The sequence below is a fragment of the Danio rerio genome, chromosome 13 (genome assembly GCF_049306965.1).
Source record: "Danio rerio strain Tuebingen ecotype United States chromosome 13, GRCz12tu, whole genome shotgun sequence".
In the NCBI taxonomy this organism is placed as follows: domain Eukaryota; kingdom Metazoa; phylum Chordata; class Actinopteri; order Cypriniformes; family Danionidae; genus Danio; species Danio rerio.
Window position 1 is genome coordinate 28,110,637 of NC_133188.1, and position 13,054 is coordinate 28,123,690.

The window sequence follows — 13,054 nt, forward strand, 5'->3', positions numbered from 1 at the left end:
TCTCTCAGAACTAGGTGACCATCGACAGTTTTCTTAGAGGATGACAGACGCACAAACCATTGCTGCAGCTTCGATACAAATTTATGGAGAAAAGTAAAAGCACTGCAGTGTTTGTATGCCTGTGTTTGTCTGAGGTAATTAGTCTGCCAGTATCACCAAAATGTGTTTATTCAATACAAAGTGTAAAGCAGATTGGTTAGTTCTACTTGCATGAATCAGTGTGCTCACTAAATTCGGAAAAGTTCAGATGTTTTTCAACTAGGACTGCATTTACATTGCAGATCTTGATGATCAATTACGATTTTGTGACTGAATCTCATTTTTTGCTGACCTGCTTATATCATCTTTTAAAAGTGACTTGTATACAATTTTCTGCATTTACACAGCACACGACAAAAGCACAATGACGATGATTTTATCGGCCAGCTGAACGGTAACTTACTTTTCAAATTATACATTTTTTTTGTTGTCGTTCTGTATCTTTAGACATGGTTTATAAAAGTGTGAATGCAAAAAAAAAAAAAAAAACAGGATCAGATTCACAATTTTCTTTTTTGGTTTCCTTCAAACAAACAAACAAACAAACAAACAAACAAACAAACAAACAAACAAACAAAGAGAATCAAACTACAAGTGTGAACACACCAATTTTTTTTTAGTAAACTCAGAAATTGCAGGTGTCTTATTAAATATGCCAAAATATTAATGAGCTTTCTGAATTGAAACAATGCAAAGATAATTAACACATCAGCCATAGTGTTTAACTTCTTTCTCAATTCATTGACATCCTGTGCCAATGATACTTTAAAATAGCATTTTAAATACCAAGTCACTAAGAAATAAAAAAATAATAAAAGCTAGCAGTATACAATCCTAAATAAAGCTGTCCTCAATAAGCATATCATTCCAAACCAAGCCATGGTTACATCTTTAACAATGTAAACAAACCAAGCACCAAAACCAGCATCTCTACTTGCTCATAAATTACACTTGGACACGTTTTGTGTTAGTGTGAGTACAAATATGTGCTGCCTTGTGACTACACCCAGCTGGATATTGTGACAAATATGTGATCTGGAATGTTTGCAAAGGAACATTCCACACATGACACAGCGTTCCCATCTAAAATGGGCAATAATTGCGTATTACTCCAAGACCGGTCTATTTCACTGACTGAGTCCTTCGTCTGAAACGCTCAGCTCATGAATTAACAATGCCTTATAAAAGCATTTAAAGTCTATTTAAAGCAACATGACACAACCAACACCTCAATGTGCTCGTTTCCCAGTTGTTCTGTCCACTAAGTGGAGCTAGCGCGCATCCAAATCAGACAGATCACAGAACATTCTGTGCTGTGTTTGGCTGTGAAGTAAAGGCCAATGAATCCTGACTGCAGCAACTGAGCTGGGAACAAGCACTTCAGGTGCAAGTGAACAAAACAATGGGTGTCTGTGACACCCACAAGAGTATGTACATATCTTAAACTGAACAATGAAGAAGTGAAATGCTAAGAGGAAGAACAAAAGGTTCACATTTATATTTCAAAAGGACATAATAAAGGTCAAAATAAGTTTGTCATCATGCTGAATATTCACTGTTTTAATTTAGTCCCCTTTTTATATTATTTTAATCTATATTCAACTTACAACTAAAGCTGGGCTCACTTTATTAACTCAGGACTAGTGAAAAACACAAGAAAGTGCTGAAAAAGCAATTCAAGCAATGAATGAATTTAAAATTGATAAATAATTTAAAGTAATGTTAGATTTGTTATTTGGTGCACTTTTAATTTACATTCTTGAACATTTTACTTTTTGAATTTGTCTTGTGCATAGTGTAGTGCATATAAACAATGTCAAAGTACTAATATACACAAAAGAAAACAGTACAGGGGTTTTCCTGTATAGAAAAATTATAAGGCAGCTGCCTCTGTCAAATTCTGTGCCACCACTGCCAAGTGATGCTCAAGCTCCAGTCATTTTGCCCTTTGGGTAGATAAATTGTTATGCAAAATATTATTGTATCTATATCTAGTTTTATTTAAACATGGCCCATGTTATTATTTGTCAATTAATGGATTCGCCAAGTGTACTTGTGCAAGTGCACAAGCTGCATTTATCTGTGATGAGCAAGTAAAGACAAGTGATGCTGCAGGTTACCAAAATTGTCAACTTTCAGAGAGCAGAATTTGCTGACTGTGACATTTGGTCTGTGATACTCAGTGAAGTGGGAATTGACTGGTACACACAAAGAATGGGCTTTTATAGAGCTAAACACAACAAGGATGGTTCGAGTCTTCATTAATAACTGATGCAGATTCTTCAATTAACTTTTTTAGTTTACGGAGAACATCACTATTGTTTAGCACATCTGCCAGAGCCTCAACAGAAGCTGTCATCACTCAATCAATGTTTTGACTGCATGCTAAAATGGCTTAAAAAACAAATGTCATGAAAGACCAAACATGCATTTACCTCAGAAAATTCAATCATATTAGTCAACAAAAAAGCTATTTCGAAATAGGGACATTACATCAAATGTGCAATTAATTACATTTTATTTATAATTCAAGTTTGTTCAATAATGTATGAATAAATCTGTAATGATCATCTTTAAAGCCATTGTTTTTTCATATTTAAACAAATCCCCAACTAAATGGTGTATAAAAATGTTGTAATTGAAACATTTTAAAAATATAGGCTTAGCCTTTTAAATCTAGTTTTGTTCTTCTAATGTTTGCATATCTTAACAGAAAATGTATGTGTGATTTGGATTGTTGTTTCACAAACATTAAGCACATGATATCGAATAGGCGTGGGAATCTTTAGGGACTTCACAATCCAATCTGATTCCGATTCTCAGGGTCACACTGAGTAATGATTCAACAGTTTGCAACACCATGCAGTAGGTCTAGTTCAAGTTTTTTAACGAAACTGCATTAAAGAACACAAGCCACAAGCCTTCACTCATCATGAAGTGTGCTGCAATGTTGACATACTATTTTGTCCATCTCCTTTAGCGATTCTAAAACCAATGGCACAACATACAAGTAATGCAGCACAGAGCCGCGTCTAGGAAAACCCAAGGTTTAGCTTTCGGGTGGAATTTGGTCACACAACATATTAGAAGCACCTCACCTGTAAATATACATCTGTCCAAATGAAGTGAACTCAGCAGCACCTGCATGTACACCTATCAGTGCTTTTTTTCTTTTTTAGAGCTCATGTTTGCACAGGCCCAACTTGTCACAAACTACTTTTGTGAATCGACCAAGAATCGTTAAGAGACAGAATTGCGACGCATCATTTTTTTCCTTCCACCCCTAATATCTAATTGAATTAACACTTCAGTAATTAATGAGTACAGTTTAATTCACAATAATTTTCTGCCATTTTGTTTTATTTTGACAACAAAAATTATTCCAAAGTATCAGATCAGATTGGTTGTTTTCTTTTAGATATTCAAGGTTTCATTTCATCAGTAATCACATTGCTACACACTAAAGTGGTTGCACAGAGAGCACATTAATATAGCGAGCTTTAAATACACCCAACCTGTCGTGTATTTAGTTGAATATTGTTTCTAATAAACCTAAATATTATATTGAGGTTTTTTAAGTTTAATAAAAATACTGCTGCATCTCATTTATGATCTTTACTGACATTAATCATAGGATCTGAGACTGCAATAAACTCAACCTTTAATGCACTTTAAATACAATTTTTTACTTGATGCAGTGTTTTAAGTAGCAAAAAATGTCATAATACTAATCGTGGGATTGGTAGAAATGATTGAGCATTAGATACCTAGTGTTGCTCTTACGTCTTTTAAAATGAAAGTCCTTAAAGAGGCACAGGAAACCCCTCTGCTATTCTTGATAGATAAATATATTAGCATCTACATCAATTCACCACCTTCTAGAATAGCACATCAGAATAAAAAGGAGGAAATCTGGTAGACAACAAAAAAGAAAATAGACAAAAAGAAAAATAAAGACTTTCCTTTTAGAAAACAAAACAAGTATCCAAGCATTGCACACACAAGAAAATCTAAGATCTGCGTTTTCAGTGCCAATAGAACTTTGATGTGCAACATGTTGACTTTGATGAGACATAACAGGCATGATTGCACAGTCTGTCACTTTTATGGTTGCATCTTATGAAGTGATCAGTTTAAGATTCTTTAGTCCATGCCATGCTCACATTTGAGTTTTATTTGATGTCCACACGCAACACACTAAACACTCAATGGCTCTAACTCTCATGTTTTCAACTCCCAATAAATGCATGAATTAAATGCATTAAGCTGCTCTGGATAAAAGCATCTGTCAAATGCATACAAGTAAATGTACAGCTAACATTTAAGGCTATATGATGCATTAACTGGTATCTGATGGCTATGCATTAACTGTGTACTGTTACACTAATGATCAGTAAAAAACCACTTACATCAAAAGTAAACATGGGCTTCAGCCCACATTAAATGTGATTGCCTAGCCTCTTATCTACATAAGCTTCCTGAGATCTCCCCCTGTATAGCCACAAGCAGGGGCATATCACTTTTGAATGGTGGTATCAATGCGGTTTTGACTTGCCCTCATGCCATAACCAGACACTGGCAGCCATTGACAGGTAAATTGCGTCTGTTGGCTCGGTTTGTGTGATCCAATCCAGTGACATGCACATCAACATCATATTTCAAGTGGTTTGAGACCAAATACAGTCAGAAGAAAGAGAGAGAGAGGAGTACAAATTTTATTTAAGCCTGACGACGTCTCACGCTTCAGTTTGAAAGAGGAATGTAGGGCAGATCTGTTCTAACGCTGACCCGTGACTCGTCCCATTACATTTTCCAACAGCTCTATTAGCTCATCCAGGCCTCTGAAGCCCAGGAACTTAACGAGGATGGCAGGGCTATTACATTACCATTACTTCATTCAGGTCAGTCTGCCCGAGGAAAAGCAACATGGCACACGCTCAGGTATCTGAGACTCAGGTTAGCTAAGTGACAATTACTCCAGCCCTAATTAAGCCATCTCCACTGGAGGCTGTGTCTGACCCTCACTAATTATGCATATATGTGGTGGCAGTGGCTTAATGCTTAGGGACTTGAGCTGTTAACACAAAGCAGACAGGTTCAACGGCAACAAAAATTGATCCAGGAGCTCTAGAGTTTCAGAGATCTCAGTCTTGGCCCATCAATAGTGACTAAGCCCAAACATCAAGAAAAAAACTAAAACTGAACTGCTGGCCTCATCAGCCAGCAAAAACAAATGTTCAACTAGGGCCTTAATATGCATCTCTAAAAACATTAGCGAGTTTCTTCACTTTAGCCGAAGGCTCTCTAAGACTGCTGTGCAAACAATAACGCTGATTGAACAGTTAAAAATACACCAGATACGAGGAAAGAAAGTGATTCTACTTTGAAAGAAGCATTTAACAGAAGTCGAAGGTGATGGAGATGACATCAACAAACTGCACACTGAATGAACAAACAGTCTCAAACTCAAAAGAACAGTAAAACATTTCATGTTGCTTGGCTGACTTACTCGAGCAGATCATTTTACAAGTGCAACATTAAAGTTCAGTCTGAAGCAGTGTTCCTTTCTTTTTATTTATTTACAGCCACATTAGCAAAGACTTATGTGAAGGCTTACAACTTTATAGTGACCAACCAGGGTCTAACTAAAATCAGCAGCATCTATGGTGAATACAAGTTTAATACTACGTACTAGGGATGCAATGATTTGGTGCACCCTGTGATCCGCAGTTCAGAATATGCTTTATTAATATTGGTTTGTTAATAAAAACTACTGCAACAAAGCAAAAAACACAATCCACCCTTTGTACGCTTCATATTACCTTTCACATGCATTGCACATGTGAAGACCTGTCCAGTCACCTCTTAGTATGTAAATATGTTGTTGACATCACGTTTCCTCACTTTTCTATGTGTGGAGTTTCTGTGGGTTTCAGCATGGCAAGTGAAGGAGATACAGCGCAAATGTGCAGGTGAGGCCAAATCACAGCGCATTGCCTTCAGTGTTTCAACAGATACTCAATGTAAAATCAGACGGACACAAAAACATAACAAATGCAGTTTTGTGTTGTCGTTGCAAGGATATCCTACCAGTGGTCACAAACAGGTAGATAGAGGTCTTTGTCCAGACCCAGAAGCGTTCAATAAGGACGCGACCATGCAGCAGGTCTGTTACTTCAGGCACGCACCTGCTGAGTGTTTCTCCACACCTGATCACTCCAGCTATTCACTGTGTTTACGCGCTGTCTGCTAAGAACAGTTTTCTCCTCAACTGACTGTTCCCGCTGAATTAAGAGAGAAGAGTCGAACACACTCTTTCCTTATGTTTCATTCACTACGATGGTGCTGATAAGTGAAACTGATCTTCCTGGAATCATAATAAAATTATATAGAATGCATTGTTGCCTTGGTAATGCAAGTATAATGTAAACAGAAGTAAACAATACTTTAAAAGTGCTCAATTATTAGGATGCGTTGACAATTATCTGCATAACTTGTTGATGTTGAGTCGATATGTAATATAGAAAAAGGGGAAGTTTAAACTTTCTCTCTTTTTTTTATTAATTTGAACATTTTTCAAAATACCCTACTTTTATTTAAATAATGCAAGAACATGCACATCTACAGTCATATGTAAAGCTGTTGCATTGTCAGGTGTTTGTTACCCAATAAATATGTTTATTGTTTTTTGAATTGTTCTGTAGGCATTTTTTTCTAAGCATAGCACAAACTGTACTGTGACGAAACCGTGTACTGTGACCCAAAAACTGTGATACATATCAAACCGCCAGTAGATTGAACCATTGCACACCTAATATGTACATACAATTTCAACATAAAATAAAGCACCAAAGAAGTTGCATGTATGCAAATATCCAAAAATTTATAAAAGACAAATCCCCATTTGTTATATTAATCTTACTAACAAAACAGAGTCTGAACATTTACAATACACCACCTCTTTTAGAGTCCCATATGGACTATTTGATTCATCTTCCAAAGTAATTTGTGCACTTCTGGCTGCAAAGAAAACTTTTAAGGCACAATTCAGAGGTTTCTTGGGAGACTAGAGTAAAATGCATTGCTAAGCTCGTGAAATTTCTAGAAAGTGAGCAAATTGCATCAGCCACAGCTGGTAAACAGCGGTCTTAGTACTGTTTCAACGCCATTACTGAAGAACAGATGTAATCAGCAAAGCTTTAACAGACTGTCATCGAATTACTATCTTTTAAACTAAGCAAGAGTTTCAAGAACGTCAAAAAGAGAGGCCAGACATGAGATCTAATACACCTTCAACGCAAAATCTAATCCTGCCAGCTAATGGGACAAAAGAAAGCCGGATTTGGCCCTCTCTTTTCTCATAATTTAACCCCTCGCAGAATATGATAAAGAGGCCTGGAGCAGCTGCAGACTGACCAGTCCCCAAGCACACAATTAACAACAAAAGAGCCCTTTTAACGCATTGAGCTAATCAGCAGCCAGCCCACCACTGCAGTCTCCCTGAACCATCTGCAAGACGGCAGACCGTCTCAGTGATTGTCGGAAAAAAAAAGACTGGCACCATGCTATCATGTCCTAGGGTCAATGAAGCACATTGCTTAGCAACAGTCAAGCCCCCGTGCATGGAAACCAAAAGCTTTTGCTTTCAAAGAGCAACTCAATAAAGAGTGGACAAGGGAATGTGCTCCAAGATTTGATTACCAAATGGCCTCTGATTGTTCGCCGACCACTGTAGGAAAAAGAGTGCATCAAGAGTCACCTAGTATGGGCCTTAAGTGACCAGCAAGTGATGGACAAAAACACTTTCCCTACATTTTCACTTGTCTATAAACTACATCTATACAAAGTGTGTGTGGTGTGATGGAGAGACTACACATGCTGTATAATGTACTAAAGAATCCACACAATTACAATTGCTGAAGGAATGATACAAGTAGTATAATATTATGTTTACAGCTTTTCAAATAAACATTTTGAGACAAAATGCTAGATAAGGTTGAGTCCCAGTTCACCACACAATTATAAGCACTCAATAAAAAATGTAGGATTCTGCAATAATTTTTGACGCTGACATTGATAAAATGACAAATTTTAACCTATGTCAGATTTATATCATCTTCAGACAGTACAGTTAATAACTGGGGTCAACATTCGCTTTTATTAAGCTTGTAACTTAGTCAACATGATATTAAAATTATTCCCATTTAATTCATGAATACATGCAGTTAAAAGTTAAAAGAAAGTTTATCTTTAAAATATTTATCATTGCTCGGCCAGTGAAGCACTTTGGTTGACATTATAAATCTCTTGTCAGCCAACGCCTCGGACAATTAATGACCACATTACACAATCCAAGCAATTTTTAGAATATAAAATGAAGTCACATACTACATTCCTTAAAATCAACAGAAAAGTTTCACATTACAGAATAGGTTGCAAATGCTATTTCACGTTTACTTACAAGAATAGTTCACAAATGACTCTTACTTTACTCACCCTCAGGAGACTAGAGATGTAAGTGATGTAAGAAGATATAACAGGTACTTTTCAGTTTAAAACACGCAATCCAAGAGCTATTCACAGACAAAACACAATTATGTGGCTTCTAAGGATACAAAGTGGTCTTAAGCAAAAGAATGCAAAAAAATAAACTGTTTACGACATCAACTTTAACCTTTAGCTTCTGCAAAAAGTCCTCAGCATGTTCACAAGAGTCAGGAGTGCAAACTTTCTGACTTGTAAATTAATTTGCATGGGTGCTGTTGTTTACAACTTCACTGACACATCCAAAATAATCACATTAAGGCTGCGTTTACACTAGTGTGTTTTCATTTTAAAATGGTGCTTTAGAACGGAAAAGGCCCCTCATCCAGACTGCAACATTAGCTGTATGTCAGAAAAATGTCTCTGTCCACTCTATACAGCTATAATGTAAGATATGCGAGCATTAATGCTCACTGATAGGGCTGCATGGAACTGGATAAACATATGATATTGTTGTTGAGTATTACAATAACAATATTTCTTACAATATAACATTTATATAATATAACATAATATAATATAATATTCAATAGAAAAGTTTTTTTTTTTTTTTTTGCCTGTTCTTAAATTAATTTAATGATATTAAAATAAATGGGTAGGCTGCGTCCGAAACCACCTACTACTCAGTAGGTACTGCATTAGAATGTAAATGTTCTACTAAGCAGTTAGAAAAGTGTGTTCTATACAGTACGAATGGAACTCGTACGTCCTGAATTCGAACATACTACTTGGCTCGTATACTGACTTTGTGTACTATATAGTATGGAAGTATGCAATTTCGGACGCAGCTCACATTTTCAAAACACGATGACTGAGTAAAAACCTGATTGGCTGTTTTTCCACTCATCTTAACTCCATTAGGCCGCTCCAGCAAATAGCAGAACAGCAACTACTGAGGAGGTGGGGATTAAGATAGTGAGGCCCAATATGATAACCAAATAAATGTAATTTATAACATATGTCTGCGATACACATGATGCATATTCTAACATTGCAACAACAATAATTTTACGATATATTGTACCACCTTACTCACTGGGCATGCACATTATTCTGTCACCCATACTTGAGAGGGGATTGACGATATTGTATATCAGTGAAATTATATGCAATTTACTAGAAAACAAGTAAGTCATCTATCGTGGATAGCTGCTTGTGTGTTTTTTAAAAAGTTTGTGCTTCAGTCTGTTTATGCCAAAGTGGAACACCAACATTTCCGAACTAAAAAGGGGTCTCTGCCCTGTTTTCGCAGGTCAAAGATTCTTTACTTATGCGTTTTCAAATGCAACAATATGCAACTCAGTTTTTAATTTAAGCAAACAGCATCAGCTTACATGTAAGAGCTTGTGTGTCATTATATGACAAGAAGCTTGAACCTGACTAATGTCATTGCACTCAGGATTTTTTTTTGTAGAGGATGTGAATTAAAATTAAGTCATCAATGCATCGATAACAACTGAAACATGCTATTAAATTTCTTTTGCTTCCATGTGTTATTTTTCCACTTAAAGTGCTCATAGTGACATTTTATGAATCACCAAGGACCACAGTTTAAGCTATAAATCTTCTTTAATGCTCTGCCAAAGAAAAAAAAGTCACCTACATCTTGTATGGCCTGAGGGTTTGTAAATTAACAGCCAATTTTCATTTTTAGGTGACCTATCCCTTGAAGAATTATAAATATGGAAATCACACCTGTAATAATGATTACAGGGAGGTCTGGATGATGAAACTTCAGGACAATGTGCAAGCACAGTAACTACCAAAGATTTCCTCACTCCAAAAACACAGCTACTCCAACATCTGTAGCATATCATGCCCTCATTTAGAGAACTATCTTGAAGCAAACCAAAGATGATTTAAGACTAAAACACAGTCTACTCATTTTTCACAGAACATTTGAATCACAATGTTAAATCAAACCTAACTTTACTCATGTGGATGACAAAGTGGTTTTTGGCGGAATGGTGAAGAAACTCTTTACCTAAACAATAAGTTATGCTATGGTTTCAAGATATTTCAACTATTTAGGACAAAAAAGCCACTGTTTTGTCTTAGCTACAGTTAAGCCCTCAAAAGCTACAAACACTGGACTTGAACTACCAAATAACTGACTTCCTAGATGTAACAACCTCTGAATGACTCTTATGGCTGTGGGATCATGCCAACTTGAGTATTTCTGGAAGGAGTATTTCTGTTCCTGACACTTGTTGTGTACAGCAGTATTTGAAACCCTGCTGATGTCTCAAAACAATAGTACACAATAACAGGCTAAACTTTATCTGGATAAAGACACCATGAATGCCATTGCTACTAAAGGTGTGTTTTACACTTGGAGTTTGTTAAGTTCTGGGAAGAAAAAACCTCTTTCAGTGAAACCTCAACCAAGTTTGTTTGGAGCTAAAACAAGAACTATCTTTTTAGTGGTCTTGGCTTACTTTAATGTTGTGCACCAAGTTTCAGATGGCAGTGTTTACACTTTTTTTAAACCAATTGCACTGAAATAAAAATCCCACCACAGTTTGTTCTAAGCAAGCCAAACCTACAAATTGTGAACACAACACACCCTAAACAAAGAGGCTCCAAAGATATTCATGAGGAAGTCCTTGCAAGATTGGGCTTTGCATTTGCAGAAATAAAAGCAAAGAGACAATCAAACACCAATACATACTTTTGACATCCGCAAACAGAACCAACATGGATAAAAATATTATTGACGCACCTGGTCTCTTTCATGGGGGAGTAGTGTCACAGGTGGGAGGTCGACACCAAAGACCCCCACGTTCCTGAAGCAAGACTTTCCTCCAAGTCCACCACTGTTCAACCTGTAGAGCGGCCCATCTTTGAGCAGGCGCCCGTTGTTAACCGCCCGCTTAGCAGCTAGCCTCAGCCTCTGCTGAAACCTGGGGTTTGCCACAACATTCACCAGGTCGCCCTGGCTTCTAAGGAATCTCTCAATGTTCCTTAGAGAGGAGCCAGACGGGACGCCCAGACCTTCAATAGCCCTCCTAAGGATTTTATTCCAATCCACATGACGCAGATCTCCTGCAGGTATCACAGATCCAACAGAGACCGTGCCAGAGCCTCCCAACTTGAAAGGCGTAATCCTTCCTGGGTTATCCGGGTCTTTGTACGAAGCGCACCCTTTGCTGGTAACCTTAAGGATGGATCCATCCTTCACAGCGAGCTCCAGCTGATGAAGTACGACGCCCTTGTCTAGTCCACGTGTAGATGAGACAGCATGGCAAATCCGCTCCTCCGAAGGCCGCTGCTTCTGCCTTTTGATCTTCTGAATAGCCTCAAGAATCCACTCTGTGTACAGGGGATTGGCCAGTTTCACCATGGTGAAATAAGTTGTTTCATTAAGGTGTGATCCATGAATACATTCCTTTCTTTTAAGAGTGAACCATATGCATCCACAAACAAAAGCCAGCCATTAGTACATCATGTTGACCAGGATATGGGACTGATGTAAATCCTCAAAGATCAGACTGGCTATTCATTGTCAAGGGAAAAAAAATCCTTTGTGGTTGTAAATCCAAAGTGAGAAGTCTTGCTGAAAAATCCTTTTGAGTTACACCTGTGGGGATGAAAGAAGAAAAACAGAAAATTCATGTTACTTTACAACAAAACAAACACACTCTATAAGAGCTAGTTAAATGGGCACAGCAACTTGATCTGACAGGTAAGGCTAACCAACACTAATGCTCATTCACAATAGTCATACATCTATCCCAAATACAGTGAAAGATGGGTTAAATAAACAAATATGGACTCTTATCTCAAAGTTACAAACAATGACCTCACATTTAACCATAATCTCAACATCTGACATTCATTCATTTTCTTTTTTGGCTTAGTCCCCTTATTAATCTGGGGTCGCCACAGCGGAATGAACCACCAACTTATCCGGTATTTTTTACACAGCGGATGTCCTTCCAGCTGCAACAAATCACTGGGAAACATCCATACACTATGGACAATTTAGCCTACCCAATTCACCTATAGCGCCTGTCTTTAGATTGTGGGGGAAACGGGAGCACCTGGGGGAAACCCACGCCAACACGGAGAGAACATGCAAACTCCACACAGAAATGCCAACTGACCAGGCCGAGGCTCAAACCAACGACTTTCTTGCTGTGAGGCAATCGTGCAACCCACTGCGCCACCATGACGTCAACATCTGACATTTCTGACTAATTTAAAAATATATAATAAACACAAGCTATCAAGCCAATTAAATTAACAGCAATTTTATTAGAAGAAAATAACACGCGTGCATATACAAACATCACACAAAGTTATCGTAAGAATTAGCACATGTGACATGGGAGGATACGTTCCATAAAAGGATAATTCTTTCAATTCCAAAGTAAATAAACAAGCAAAAACCATGAGATTACAGATGAATGTTGATTCACATTTCAATAAAAAGTTAGACACATGACAATATTATACCTGATATCTGATA

The 13,054-nt window shown here is 37.3% G+C and overlaps 1 protein-coding gene across 16 annotated transcripts in view; it reads right to left on the minus strand.

The window, feature by feature from the left end:
* Positions 1-13,054, minus strand: part of kat6b (K(lysine) acetyltransferase 6B) — a 40,357-nt gene that overhangs the window by 24,599 nt on the left and 2,704 nt on the right. For all 16 annotated transcript variants that reach the window (XM_073920905.1, XM_009307396.4, XM_009307394.4 and 13 more), the window contains exon 2: positions 11,306-12,163. In XM_073920905.1, the coding sequence (XP_073777006.1) occupies positions 11,306-11,926 (621 nt within the window). In that variant the 5' untranslated portion in view covers positions 11,927-12,163. The remainder of the gene's footprint in view (positions 1-11,305; positions 12,164-13,054) is intronic.